Here is a 16,098-nt window from a genome sequence, read left to right on the forward strand (position 1 = left end):
GGCTGAGATGGAACTTTGGATCAGAACAATAGAAATTAAGTGAGCCATGCAGCAGAAGAAAGATCGCACGTGAGCAGTTCCGGCAAAACATGCTGTTGACCTTAAGTCACATGAAGTGCCAAGGGCAGTGGTAAATGAGAAAATTGATGAGAAAGTTATGGGTAGATAAATGCAAGAGAAGAATAATTCGCAGGTAGAAGACAACTGATGAAGTCTGGTGATTTCAGATAATGATGACTCTTGGCTGGAGGTTATGTCTAAGACAGAAAGAGTTAAATGTAAATACAAGTAGAAGTCTCATGAAGATGACATTAGCTTTTGGAGAATTTACGAGATTAGGCACAGCCTCCATTAACTAGTTGGGGGATGTGGCATGGGCCTTGGTCATTCCTACCTGTAAAAGTTATATTTGGTGTTGACGCATTGATCTGTTGGCAGAGGTTTATAACATCATGAGGGGCATAGATAGGGTAGATAGTCACAGTCTTTTTCCAGGGTAGGAGAGCCTAAACTTAAAGGTCATAGGTTTAAGATGGGAGGGGAAAGATTTAAAGGGGACCTGAGGAGAAGTTTTTAATATACAAAGTGGTGGGTATATGGAACGAGCTGCCAGAGGAATTGATAAAGGCAGGTACAACTACATCATTTAAAAGAAGTTGGACGGGTACATGGATAGATAAGTTTTAGAGGGATATGGACCAAACCTCAGGCAAATGGGAACTTGTTCAGGTACGCACCTTGGTTGGCATGAATGAGTTGGGCCAAAGGACCTGTTTCTGTGCTGTATAACTCTATGACTCTTGGTAATTGGTTTATTATTGTCACATGTACTGAGATACAGTGAAAAACTTTGTTTTGCATGCCATCCACACAGATCATTTCAAAACATAAGTACATTGAGGTAGTACAAAGAGAAAAGCAATAACAGAATGCAGAATATAGTGTTACAGTTACAGAGAAAATGCATTCCAGGTAGACAATAAGGTGCACGGGGCAAGACAAGGTAGACTGTGAAGTTCATCTTTATCGTACAAGAGGCCCATTCAAGAGTGTTCTAACAGAGGAACAGAAGCTGCCCTTGAGCCTGATGGCTCCTGATTTCAAGCTTTTGTGTCTTCTGCCTGATGGGAGGGGGAAGAAGAGAATATCTGGGGTGGGAGGGGTCTTTAATTATGTTGGCTGCTTTCCCAAGGCAGTGGGAAGTGTAGGCAGAGTTCATGGAGAGGAGGCTGGCTTTTGTGATGGACTGAGCTTATGTCCACAACTTTCTCCAATTTCTTGCAGACATGGGCAGAGCAGTTGCTATACCAAGCTGTGATGCATCTGGATAGGATGCTTTCTATGGTGCATCCTTAATTGCTGCAGGTCAACAGGGACATGCCAAGCTTCCTTAGCCTTCTGAGGAAGCTGAGGTGCTGGTGTACTTTCTTGGTCATAGAATCTACGTGGTTGGACCAGGATAAGCTATTGGTGATGTTCACTCCTAGGAACTTGAAGCTGTCAACCATCTCCACCTCAGCACCATTGATACATACAGGAGCACGTGCTCTGCCCCCGCTTTCTGAAGTCAATGACTAGCTCTTTTGTCTTGCTGACAATGAAGGAAAAGTTGTTGCCTTGACACCATGCCATTTGGCTCTCTATCTCCTTCCTGTACTCTGACATCATTGTTTGAGATACAGCCCACTCCTGTGGTGTCATCTGCGAACTTGTAGATGGAATTAGAACAGAATCTCGCCCCACAGTCATGAGTGTGTAGGGAGTACAGTAAGGGGCTGAGGACGCAGCTTTGCGGGGCACCAGCGTTGAGGGTAATTATGATTGTGGTCTGTTGGTCTGGAAGTCAAGGATCCAGTTGCAAAGGGAGATGCTGAGGAGAGGGGAGGTGACTAAAACTGAAAGTACTGATAAATTATTTAATGTTGGACATTTGCAGGTTCCAGTGGGATTCCAGTGAAGATCGTCACAAATCTTTTGCCTTCAGATCACCCCCGAAGTGGTTCTTGTACCAGTATCATGTGACTTTCTTGCCCGACATTGAATCAAAACGTTTACGGATGGCACTACTCTTCAGCCATAGTGATCTATTAGGAAAGATCAGGGCATTTGATGGAGCTGTTCTCTTCCTCCCAAAAAAACTGCAAAATCAAGTAAGAAGCATATTTTGGATTGTGCTCACAAATGTTGGGCTTTTAACATAGTGAAATGTTATGAATTAGATTTAGTTCCAAAAAGTGACACAAAAATGAAACCTATTTTAATACCTTTCATTAAATTTCCCGATCAGTTGTTGATGGTGTGGTAGCTCATTTACTACCAACACACTGGAAAATCATAATCATTGTTGATGGATATTTCTATTATCCACTTAGTAGATATAGCTCCACACTGCTGATGCAGACAGTCCACACCAAGGATTCCAAAGCCTTTTATTTTTGTTGTGCCCTATTTTAGGGATTTTTTTTCCTCTTTCCCACCTACCACCTAAGTTTTTCCACGCTAAGTTTTTATTCAATGCTTATCACATGCTTATAATTGTGCTCAATCCTATCTCTACCATTCCAACCCATCCGAGAGATGCCTGTCCCCATTCCCCCAACAACTTGAAAACCTGAGATTGAGACAAATGAGTTGTGCTTTTCTAGAATAAGCGATATCAAGTAGGTCAGAGTTTTGAATGGGATCTCACTATAATTAAGTAAACTTGAAAGGCTGGTTGGTTTAAATTCAAGGGTATCAATTTCATTTAAGAATTATAATTAATTTTAAAATTCCATTGTTTAATATTGTTATACTCTGGTTTTCTTCATCAAAGGTGGTGGCAGGTTTAAAAGAAAATCATATAATCAGTACCTCCTTTTAGATATTAGTATGGATTATTTCTAAAATTAAGCCATGTAGTTTTGTCACTAACCCTGGCAGATTAATTATCTCGTTTTACTTACTGTTGGCATCTGCAATGACCTATAATAATTTGTTAAGGTAATTCACTTTTATTTATCTTTCAGCGAATTGGGGGTACAACTGTTAGAGTTGTCCTCTAGAGATTGCCATAGATTTTCCACTCAAAGGCATAATTTAAAAAAAAACAAACCACAAGGATGTCCTTTTACAAAATTATTTGAAATAATTTATAGTTTTGATGACCTAGACCAAATTTACCAGTATAACCAGTATCTGAATACATTCTTGTCGGGTTTGACTCATCCTTTGCCATCTGGAATTAAATCCTGCTGGTCTTTTACTCTTGAGTTTTTTTTCCATCTTCATTTCATTTTTTTCTTTCAGATTTTTCCGCAGATTCCCAGTTAAAATTGCTTTCATCCAACAATCACATTTAACTTTTGTAACTGCAGCAGTTCCACAGGTGTTAATGTATGTTGATGTGCATGAGCATTGTTTCTGCTGCATCTCAGTATATATAATGCAACAAAACAAGAATATCTCCAGAGGAATGTCCCAGCCCTTGTCTGATGAGTGTTCTTGGTGCTACTAGGGAGAAATGCATTTCAGTTTGTAGCTGGTGATGGAAGTAAAGGTGTAGTCTGCTCCTTACCATATCAGTGTTCCTATCACCTACTCATCAGAGGAGGCTGACTCTATGCATTTCCAACTGTCACAGAGGAAGCTGTGTTTTTTCCTTTGCAAAGACAGAAGGAAAAGAAATGACAGAAGTATCAAGTACAAGTGAAGTGGCAAGAAACCCAATGCCCAGCCATAACACTATATGTTTAGTAGATGATCACCCAACAGTAACTAACACTTGTTTTCTGAATGTTAAAGTAGAAGCTGTGGTACATGAAATGGCTATGTTAAAGTTTTGATCATCATCGCAGCTCAGTTGTTTGCATTCTAGGCAGCATGCCAATTTTGTGCCATTTGTTTATTTGAATGACTTATGTGTTCAACTTGTGATAACTGCTCAGCTTTTCTTTTATCTTTTATGGAATGTAGGTTATCACTGCAAGTCCAGCATTTATTGCATACTTGAACAGCTGCTGTTTGTGTGGTGTGAGTACTCCCCCAATGCTCTTGGGTTGGATGGCCTTATATATTCTAGCAATATATTCTATTAGAATGTCACAGTGTTTGCAAAGACTTGAAGAAGGTGGTGTTCTATGGAATAGTTGCCATTATTTTTTCTAAGTGATAGGGGTCACCAGCTTGTAAGATGAAGCCATCGAAACCTTAACAACTTGCTGAAGTCCATCTCTTAGTTCTCATAGACTGCAGCCAGCATGTCCATTGTAGAGAGATTGAATATTCAGGGTAGGGGGTGGGATAGCAGTGTGGTGGGTTGCTTGGTCCTGGATGTTTAGTGTTGTTCAAGTTGCATTTATATGGTAAAATGTAGAGTACACCTTCACACACATGATTTACATGGGAAATCAGGGGATGCCTCACTCACTACAGGATGCTGAGTCTCTGATCTGTCCTTATAGTCACCGTTTTTAGATGGTTGGTTCATTTAAGTTTATGGTTCATAGTGAGACACTTTCCCCATTGCAAGGATGTTGATGGAGGCGATTCAACAATTATTATGCCTTGGAATACTTTAATTGGAGAAAGTGATTTCCTGACACTTGTGTGGCATGAATGTTACTTGCCACTTATTAACCAATGCTTGGATATTGTACAAGTCTAAATATGGACACAGGTTGCTTCATAATATGAGCAGCATTGTGCAGTCATTAGTGAATATCTCCACTTGTGACATTATGATCAGGGAAAGGTCATTAATGAAACAGCTGAAGACAGTTGTGTCAAGGATCCTGCCCAAATGAATTGAAGATTTCAGTAATGTCCTGAGCCTGACATAAACGACATCCAACAAGTACAAACATCTACCATTATAATCAGGTAGCATCTGTGGAGCGAGTTGATGCTGATGAGAATGCACAGTTAAATGTATGGTGCACTAGCAATTCTCCTCGAAAGCCTGGTCACCAACTTAGCACAAACTTTTCTACAGAACTGGAAGCTGCATCCATTCCAGCATTGAGGGTTGGGCAACTTCGATGCAGCATCTGATGACTGATGTAACATCCGTTGCAGCTAAATTAGTGTCTGTACCCCAATTGCCCTCTTGCGTGCAACTCCATTATCTCTACCTCCCATTTGCCTTCTTCCTGCCCTTTCCATTCCCTTCTCTCTAGGCACTCCTTCTCCATTTCCACTCCCTTCCTCTTAATCCTTCCTGTCACCCCTCTCCCTTTTTTCTCTATCCTGTCCACCCTCCTTTTAACTCCTTCTTCCCCTTACATTCTCTTTCTTCACTTTTTCTCCTTCTCAAAGATATGTTTTCCTTCTGAACCATTCAAAAATATTGGCATTTTGTTATTGTTTTACTATGCGATTGCACTTAATATGATTAATCATTTTACATACTTGAAGGAATAATTACAATATTTTTAATCACTTGACCACCAAATCATAATGTTAGACATTGATAAGGTTATGTTTTATTATGATAGTATAATGTTATTAACAAACACATAAACTGATGGAACTTGCATTTTTACTGTTTAAATTATTACACTGCTCAAATTTCTGTATTTTAAAAATATTTTTACGCCATGATTTTGTGTCATTTTGTAGTCAAATTTCCTAAAGGTTGGAAGCATTCCTTAACAGTTCAAAAACTCTGATATACAAATTGGGCTCAAAAAGGTCAAAAAAGCAGCCATTCAGATTATTTCCTGTCTTCCTCTCCTCCTCCTGTCGCCTTTTTCCTCCTTTTTCGTCCTCCCTTCGCCCTTCTCTTTGTCCTCCTCCTCTTTTGCTGCTTGCCATAAATTGACACCAACTCCTGTTCACATAGGCTCATGACAATCACTGTGTGGAATCCTGTACGGCAGCTCCAGAGATTTAACCAGTGAAAACGTTTCAAAGAAGTGGTCTGCTCTAACCCATTTTGTGCAGGATTGTGACTACCATTGTACACATGCTGCTTGCAGTTGTGTCAGATGTGCACAGAAGTTATCAGTCAGCCCTTTATTGTTCCTGTGATCACACTTTATTTTGACTTCCAGGTAAATTCTTTGGGTTTAGAGCTGACAACTGAATCTTATTTTCGATCTACTGTGCACAATTGAAACCAGTGGACCTTGACACGATGTGTGTTTCAGTTCATCAGGTTATTGCACTAATATGTTAACACTTGACATCCATGTACTCCTGATGGAAAGACTCAAAGTGCCTGGAGTCTACCCAGATGCTTCACTGATAGTTAGTCTTGGGTCGATTGTCAAGAATCTGTGAGAATATTAATTGTTTTGAAGAGGCTTTGAGGACAGCGGTGAAATCGTGCTCCCTTTAGTTTAGCATAGTGGCTACTGCAGAATGAAGTTATCATGAATATAGCCCAGATATTGGACCAGTGGTACACTGAGGGGATGGAACCTCTTTCAATTCTATTATAGCACAGTGTTGAGGGAATGGAACCTCTCTTCAATTCGTGTTCACGGCATATGCACGTGGAGAAACCTTAATCATTGCAAAACTTTATGTTTATTCCATCTTCTTATCTCTGGAAAGGAGAACAAAATTTTGTTAGCTATCTTTGAATAGAGAGCCTCAATGATCTCCCCACCGACCTAGAAGGAACCGTGCATTAATGTTCCCTACCATTGTCACATTTCACTAGTAATCCAGCCATTTCCTGGTTTACTATATGGCTAGAGCAGGTGACAAATTTCAGTGACTGACGTAAAACATCTCAGACATTCTTCCTTCAGAGATTCACATCAGAAAGTTGCTCCCTGAACATGCTGTGTTGATATAGATCCTTACTCCTTCCTTTTCTAGAATCTCAGCCCTCTGTGCCCTTTGATCATTTTCCAAGGCATCTATTTTCCAAAGGGAATTACTGATGCCTGAAGGCAGTTGGTTTCCTCTGAAATTTTTCAGCTTGAAACAATTATGGAAACTTCCAGGCACTAGCATAAATGTAGTTGAGCCAATGAGTATCTAACCCTGAAGTAATTGATGGTCCCCTTAAATAGCACTCTGATTGACATAATGAACTGCCAAATCTGCATGGCTCCAATTGACATTAGGCAATTGTTAGTGCCGTCAAATATGTGAAATCCTGAGAGATTTGGAGTTCCAAGACCACTCAGAATGCACAAAAACAGGAGCTAACAATAATGGTTTCTTGCCTTGATCCTAACTGTTGTTTTAATTTTTTTTTCAAGGTTACAGAAGTGACAAGCATAATGAAAAACAGCCAAGCAGTGAATATAACCATTGCTCTGACAAGTGAATTTCCACAAGATTCTCCCATGTGCATCCAGTTTTTCAATATCACTATCAGAAAGTGAGTTATTCTCAATGACATAAAACAGAGAATTTGAGTAGTCTGAAAAATCAGAAAACAGTTTTAAACAGGTTCCAGTAATAACAGAAAATGCTGTGAATACTCAGCAGGTCAGGCAGCATCTGTGGAAAGAGAAACACTTACCATTTCATCAGACCTAGGAAAAGCTAAAAATCAAAGATGTTTTAAATTGCAGAGAAGGGGGAGAGGTGGAAACTAGAAAGGGGATGTCTGGAGAGAATGAAAGCAAAGAGAGGCTGAATGAGACACGTGGGGGTGGTACCAGCTGAGAGAGGGTAGAGATTAGCCACATTGTTTTTCTGGTGCATAGAATGCCTTATGCATGTCAATATTTTTGTACAATGCATCCTCATGTTTTCCTTGGAGTATTAATTATCCATAATTATCCACATAATTTTAAACACTGTCCATGTGGCAACACAAATGGATAGGGTGGTAAAGAAGGCTTACTCCATGCTTTCCTTCATCGATCAGGGCAATCAGAATAAAAGTTGGCGAGTCATGTTGCAGCTATATAAAACCTTAGTTAGACCACATTTGGAATACTGTGCGCAATTCTGGTCACCACATTAGAGGAAGGATGTGGAGACTCTGGAGAGGTTGCCAAAGAGGGTTCACCAGGGTATTTCCTGGATTAGAAAGTATTAGCTATATGGAGAGGTTGGACAAACTGGATTGTTTTTTCTGGAGCATTGGAGGCTGAGAGGCTCCCTGATCGAAATAATATCAAATTATGAGACAGTTGATAGAGTGGAAATGTCAAATACTAGAGGGCATAGGTTTAAGGTCAGAGGGGGGAAATTTAAAGGGGATTTGTGAGGCAACATTTTTAAATAGAGAGTGGTAGCTGCCTGGAACATGCTGCCAGGGGAGGTGGTGGAGGCAGATATGATAGCAACATTTAAGAGGCATTTAGACAGGCACATGAACAGGCAAGGAATGGAGGGATGTAGACCAAATGCAGACAGATGGGATTAGTTTAAATTGGCATTATGGTTGGCGCAGACATCATGGGCTGAAGAGCCTGTTCCTTTACTGTACTATTCTATATGAATACAAATATGTAACTCACTTCTGTTTTTAATTAGAGTTCTCAAAATGCTGTCGATGTACCAAATTGGGCGAAACTTTTATAATCCATCAACTCCAATTCAGATTCCTCAACACAGGTAGGCCATTTCTACAATTATTGTCCTAACTTTGTGCAGAGTGAAAATTATAACCACTTTGTGAGTTACTGCACCTGGTGAGAAGTAGTTTTTCTTGATCAGAATAGCCAGTATGCTATTTTTGTAGGCACCTACCATGGTTGGTTTGGACAATCTGCCAGCAGATTTCTTTTTAAAGTTAACTTACTTTTGTTAGCATGAATGATAATCAATTGGCAAATTACAAGGTGCCTACAATTTTGCTATTTTTACATTTATTAAGCAGCTGATCTATTTAATAGAATTAATAGATGAAAATATTGCTTGTACAACTGTGGAGCATTGAAAAGTAGAGTGTTTACTGACATTATATTGAAGTGATCAATGTGCCTAATTTACTGCTCCAGCTGTTTTTGAGATATTGCAACAACTTAGCAGACTGAATGAATTCCCAGCAATGACAATTATCTCATTCTTTCATGGGAATGTGAATGACTGCTCTGAAAATATAATGACGTGTACATTGTTAACTTTTGAGAACTGAACACGGAGGGGAAAATGATTTACACGACTGCCAACAATGTTTTGGTTAGTGCTTCTAAAGGGTAAATTAAAGACTGACCAGGCAAAGTTACAGACTCCTTATGATAGAGAATATATGTAGTTGTATGCTCACTTTGGAATCTAATATTAAGTTTTAATTGCAAACAGTCTAGTTGAGCCTGACCCTGACCCAAAAGCTGTAGGGAAGGATGAAATTAATGACCAAGACACAGAATTTGCAGTGAAAACCATAGTTTTTCAGTTGTTTAGCTAGAGGACTTCGGTGTTCATGCAAGATTTCATACCGAAAAAGAATTGAGGTGATAAATGATAAGTAACATTTGCTCTACAGAACAAAGCAACGATCATCTATAAGAAGGGAGTGTCTAACCACTTCCCCTTTACATTGAAAGACATTACCTTGGTTCTGTTCTACACTATCAGCTTCTTAAGAATCAGCATTGACCAGTTGCCAGGCAAAGTCAGAGACTTTTTATTCCACAGTAGCTGCCTTACCTTCTAACTTCCCAAAACCACTTCAAATCATAAAGAGCAGGTCAGCACTACAATAGTATATATGGTACTTGCTTGGCTGCATGCAGCTGCAGCAATACTCAAGATGCTGAATATCTTCCAGGGCAAAGCAATTTCGTTGATTGACATTTTATCCACTGGCATGAAGATCCTGCATGGTATCATGGCAAAAATGTATCCTGTCTGCCGTTTGCATTACAAAAACTCAATCCCCCTTTGGCATCATCCACCAAACTTCCATCAGTAAGAAAGACAAGATATATGGGAATACCATTACCTTCAAATTCCTTTCCAAGTTTTACTTCATCTTGACATGAACACTAATGCAATTCACTGTTCAAAATCCTGGAACTCTCTGCTTAACCATATTGTAGGACCACCTTAGACTGGAGCAGTTCAGCGATTAGGACCCATTACCAGTTTCTTGGGAGAAACCAGGAACGTGCACTAAATACTAACTTTACCAGTGCTGCCTATATTACCGAGGATTTAAAAAAAATTAAGTCTCGGTAGCAAAGATACAGTGGAAGGGTCAGAGAATGGTGGAAAGGTAGGACTGTATATCATTAAGTCTCAAGTGGAAATTGTGGATGGGCATTTTTGTGGATGGGCAGTTTTATAAAGGAGGAAGGTGGATCCTTGGGATGTAGAGAAAAATCATTGTTAATGATATAAAGATGATCAAAGATACTCAGCAGGTCAGACACAATGATGGAAAGAGGGTGAAAGTTAATGTTTCAAGTCGATGACCTTTGATCAGAACAGAGACAAGTTAGAAATCAAGACGGAGACACGAGAGAGACTGGAGGTGTTGGAAATCTGGAGCAATACACACAAAATGCTGGAGGAACTCAGCAGATCAGTGATACAGTGGACACCCGAAATGACTGAGTGATAAAAGTGGTGGTTGTACTGGCTGAGAGAAGATGGCAAAGGCATGTCATTCATAAGTGATCTAAGAGAGATGTAAAAAAGGAGGAAATGAATGAAAATGGAGGAAAAAGGAAAATAAAACAATAGTGGAACTCTGAGATACAAATTGGAAAAGCAAAACCTGCAGATGCTGGAAGCCTGAAATAAAAGTAGAGAATGCTGGAAGCACTGACAGATCAGGCATGGAGAGAGAAACAGAGTTAATGTTTCGAATAATAGCTTGAGTCAGAAAATGAGATGTTGTTCCTTGAGCTTACATTGGGTTTCATTAGTACAGTGTAAAAAGTTGGAGTTGAAGCGATCAGAGTGGAAATGGGATGGAAAACTAAATTGGCAGGCAGCTGAAAACTCCAGTCACCTTTGTGGACTGAACAAGAGTGGTTTGCAGACTGGTCACCCAATCTGTGTTTGGTCTTCTAATGTAGAGGGGAGTGTATCCAGTGTACACCAAACTGGAAGAAGTACAAGTGAATCACTACATCACCTGGAAGGATTGTCATGGTCCCTGGATGCTGGAAAGGGAAGAAGTTAAAGGGCAAGTACTTCATCTCCTGCAGTTGCATAGAAAGTAGCCTTGAGAATGGGATTGGATTTGGAGATTTTTATGATTCTGTAGTGGGTGGAATGGAAATGAGTCAGCGGTCACTGGAATTAAATTGATAGCAGTAAAATAAAGTTCCCAAACTTATTGGAGGACTATCTGGTGCAAGAAGGAAACCACCAAAAGCAAACCATGGCTGGTCCAGGTGAGCATCAAAAGCGGGAACCGAACTTGTAAGAGCTTTTCTTCCCCCTCTTCCTTCCTCCGCCTCCTCCTCCTTATCCATTCTCTTTCTTCTGCTTCGGCAGTCTCTTGGAATCAAGGATGTCTTGCTTCCGCTCCAGTTTTGTGGATACTGAGGTGGCCAATGTGGGAATTGAAGACTCTTCCACTGATGGTGCAGGAGGTGGCTGACGGGGTGTGTGGGTGGATAGTTTGTAAGGTGGGCTTCTTTGTTCTCCCAATGCATGCTCTCAGGGGTGAATATGATCCTGAATGCTCCTCTCCTTTGAGTGCTCAGAGATTCCCAAATATTAGTGGGGATGCTACATTTCATCAAAGAGAGTTGGTGTATATTCTTGATTCTTTTCCTCTGTCCACGTGGTACTCTCTTCATATGATGAAGCAGGGAATACAGTGTTTCAGGAGTATGGTGTCAGGCATGCAACTGAAGTGGCCTGCCCAATGTAGCCGACTGAGTGTAGGGCCTTGATGCTGGGATAGTTAGCTTGGCAGAGGATGCTGATGTTGGTTCATCTATCCATCTATTGAATTTGGGGGATTTTGTGGAGACAGCATTGTCCAGTGCCTTGACAGGCTGCTGTAGGTATTCCAGCTCACTGAAGCATACAAAAAGAAGACATAACTCATAGTCAATGGGACAGCAGTTATGTGCCAAGTCTGAGATCTTGATCCTCAAATGCCCTTTTTCACAGTCGGCCAGAGGTTATGCTGGTGCTGGTAATGTGCTTTGGATAGGTCCCTTTTGAGTATTGGATTTAATCATTTCTCCCTGGGGTTCTTATAGCTTGTGACCTTGGTTCAACCTGCCCTCTCACCACTGACTTGACAAAATTACTTGCCCCCATCCTCAATCATTTTTTTCACCCTGATCCAACAATCATTTTCCCTCCTGTCCCACTGAATCTGACAGTCAACTTTCATCTCTACTCTTTACCAATCCTGCTCCTGACCTCTCTGATCTTTCTTCTGATCCAAGATCCTCCTTCGCTGCCCACAAGCATCAGCTCCTCACAAGCCCCCTCACCCATGGTCCCAGTCCCATCTGATTGACAAATCCTTTAGCTTTTGTACTATTGAATTTCCCAGCACTGAGCTCTCAGGCAAAATGTTCCATGTGTTTGGCACAACACAACAGATACTTATAAATCTTAGGGAAATGTCTTTAAAACTTTTATATTTTTAAATTCCAGGTTGGTTCTATGGCCAGGGTTTGCTACCTCAATCCTGAGGTATGAGACCAAGATATTATTGTCTGTTGATGTAAGTCATAAGATTCTACGGAGCGAGACTGTATTGGATTTCATGACTGAGTTATACAGCAGAAATGGTGACCAGCATTTCATTGACACCTGTATGAAGGAATTAGTGGGATTCATTGTCCTTACAAGGTAAAGAAGACATAATTGCTTCAAATGAAAAACCCAAAACAGTTACAATGGTGCTTATGGTACAAAAGCCTGTGGTGCTACTTGGTATGAAAATCCTTGTCGTTTTACTTTGGTTTGATGGTACTAATAATGACAAAGATGAGAATTTATTCTAATTTTAAAAAAACTAGCCAGAAGAAGAAAACCAAAACAAATCACAATCCTACAGTTGCTGAAGAAGCAAACTCTTCATTCGGGTGTTGAAATTGCAACTAGTATTGACTGAATTGAAATGTTTCCTGGTATTAATATCTTCAAACTGTTTCTCAACTAAGTTCAACAACATTGTTGCTATACTGAATTAATGCTTCTTCAAATATCTATAATTGATGTTATTATTTCATCAGTCATACATGCTGCACTAATCTGGTATTGGTACATTAAAAATTAGCCTAATTGCCAGGCATCTCACATTGATGGAAACATTAGATGTCAGGCACTACTTCCATATCAATTACCTGGCTTGCAACTTCCGTATATTATCATTAACAAGTATTTTTCCAAATCCTCTGCAGAAATATCATAAGATCTTTTATAGACGTGGTTACTTATTCAACAAAGTGAGAACATTTCCTCTTATATTGATGCCTAACATTTTACTATTAATGTAAATGTGTGGTTTATGAAATACTGTAATATGTTGTAAAATACAAAATACTGGAACTTGAATACATATTTAATAAATTTTTGCCCCATTGTTTATGTTACATTAATCTTGTAATTTTTAGTAATTGTAAGATCTACCTCTAGGCACAATTTCCTCCAGAACAGAATTTTCACACAACTTCAGTTTGATAGTCTTTTCAACCTTACTGTAACCAAAGTTGATTCTTTGATATCAGGCCTTTCATTTGGTGGAGGACAGAGGGATGAGACTTGTATTGACTTTGAGAGTGTGTTTGTACCCTGGCTCAGCCTGGCGTCCTGCCTCAGGTTTTCTGGAGGATGGCTATGTCAGGTCTTGGAAGTCTGTTGCACTGTCCTGAGTGAAGTCAATTAATGATGCAAGGGGCAAACAAACATCTGACAGTGATGAGAGTTATGATGTTTTGTTACATTTTCTTGTCATTTATAATTAATTATAATATGCTCATCCATATTTGAGCAAATGTTATCTAGTTAGTGTTATGAAAATGCCAGAGAAAGCAGGGATTGAAGTGGAACAAGCGTATGAGCAAAGGACTTTTATTCTGGGTGCATTGAGTTATAGCTAGAAGCTGGCATTACTTTAGAAAACTCCAGTCTAGTTTTTAGATTAATGCATTGTTTCTTTATCCTAGGTATAATAATAAAACATACCGCATTGATGATATTGACTGGTCTGTGAAACCCACTCATACATTCAGAAAGGCAGATGGAACTGAAATCAGTTACGTTGATTATTACTCACAGGTAGGAAGGGTTACCTAAAGGAAAGACATGCATTTTCTGATCAATAAGGCCAATACTAAACGTGCTAACTGCTGCCCAAGAATATTGCGAAGGAATATGATATGAGTATATTAGATGTTTTTGAACTTTGCTGATATCAAATTTAACAAAATGTTTTGTACGGTTATTCAGGGACATAATGGAGTTATTTGATAGTGTGTGCTTGTTCAAGCTCCATACAGGAGAAAAGAAACTGATTAAAGAAGGAGGGGCAGTGGATAAGGATTCATTGCACTCCATGTTAAATTTCTATTGTCCTTTTTCCATTTATGTGAATTAAAAGTTGACAAATAAAACAATAAATTTGTTTCCAGATGTATTCTGGAAAAGTTCATTTGAGAATGGTTAGATGCTGGGCAGAGGTGCAGTGAGTAGAATGCACACAGATTTCCAAGATGGAATTGATTGCATCTTTATTCATAGTTTCCAAAGCAGCTTTGTGCTTGAGAAGTGAACTGGCCTAGTTATAAGAAAAGACACGACAGTGATCTACATGAAAGTTAAAAGATGTATCATTTAAAAGGATGAGGGGCAGTGGGGAGAAGTGTGGGTAATTCTTTTTGATTTTCTGAAAAGGCAAAAAGCTTTTCAAAACAAAAGAGGAAAATTAATAATGTTGACTGTTTATAAATGAAGTGCAAACCAGTAGACATGCTGGAGGTGGTGGTGCAGCCCATCATTACACTCTTATTACTACCATTGCATTTAAAGGGTGTAACAGAACAAAAACAACCAATAGCTGGCTCCCCTCATTCTACTCTACATAATCAGGAAGTTAACTAAAACTTTGCTGCTGGTGTCCTGACTCTTTGGAGTTCTGTTCGTCCATCACCACTCTAATTCATCTGCACTGGCTTCCAATGTATTACAATGTAATTACAATGTATTACAATGTAATACAATGCCACAATTTAAAAACTATCATACTTGTCACAGCCAAACCTGTTTTTGCAGCTATCCCTCCCTATATCATTCAAAATAACTTGCATACCTTTGATTCTTGACTCTAGCCTATCTCTAGATCTAATTGCTCCACTTTTGACAGCCATTCCTCAGCTGCCAAGGTATAAGCTCTGGAAATCCATGCCTAAATCTTTTAACCTCTCTATGTTTTTTTAAGTCTGTCTCAGGTCTTTGGAATTTTAGCTAACAAGGGAATCAGGGAGACCTAGTGCATGATTTCCAAAAAGCTAGGATGCATCAAGTACTTAAGAAAGTTAACAGAATATTATTGTTTACTGCAAGAGGAACTAAATACAAATGTGGGAAGTTATACCAGTTATATGGGACAAACTAATCTAGATGTGTGCAGTATTGGTCTACATGCAGTATTGGTTTCCAGTCTAAGTAAGAATGTAAATGGAAGCTGGAAACAGTGTACTAGACCGACACACGGATTGGGTGGGTTGCCTGATAAGGAAAGGTTGGACAGGCTATGTTCATATCTGTTGGTAGAAGAGTGAAAGGTGATTTGATTGAAAGATATAAGATCCAGAGTTGTCTTGTAGGAAAGTATCTGTTCCTCAACCCGGTGGTGTAGGTCTTCAGGCTTCTGTACCTCCTGCCTGATGGTAGCAGCGAAAAGAGGGCATGACCTGGATGGTGGGGATCCTTGATGAAAGATGCTGCCTTCTTGAGGCAGTGCCTCCTGTGGATGCTGTGAGCGGTGGAGAGGGCTGTGCCCATGATGGACGGAGCTGTGTCCATCACTCTCTGCAGCCTCTTGTGTTCCTGTGCATAGGAGTTGCTATACCAGGTTATGATGCAACCAATCAGGATACTTTCAACAGTGAATCTGTAGAAGCTTGTTAGTGTATTTGGTGACATGCCAAATCTCCTTAGGCTTCTAAGAAAGTAAAAACGCTGGCGTGCCGCCTTCATGATTGAATCTATTTGCTGGGTCATGTGAGACATTAACGGCCAAGAATTTGAAGCTGGTTACTTTTTCCAACCAATGAG

The 16,098-nt window shown here is 39.7% G+C and overlaps 1 protein-coding gene across 1 annotated transcript in view; it reads left to right on the forward strand.

Annotated features, from left to right (window-relative positions):
- The window catches only part of LOC127576272 (piwi-like protein 4), a 45,525-nt gene that overhangs the window by 2,880 nt on the left and 26,547 nt on the right, over nucleotides 1-16,098 (forward strand). The window contains 6 exon segments of the mRNA XM_052026758.1: nucleotides 1,937-1,993; nucleotides 1,996-2,150; nucleotides 7,197-7,318; nucleotides 8,428-8,508; nucleotides 12,472-12,669; nucleotides 13,989-14,100. Coding sequence (XP_051882718.1) covers nucleotides 1,937-1,993; nucleotides 1,996-2,150; nucleotides 7,197-7,318; nucleotides 8,428-8,508; nucleotides 12,472-12,669; nucleotides 13,989-14,100 — 725 coding nt within the window.

Source organism: Pristis pectinata, chromosome 11 (genome assembly GCF_009764475.1).
Source record: "Pristis pectinata isolate sPriPec2 chromosome 11, sPriPec2.1.pri, whole genome shotgun sequence".
NCBI classification, from domain to species: Eukaryota; Metazoa; Chordata; class Chondrichthyes; order Rhinopristiformes; family Pristidae; genus Pristis; species Pristis pectinata.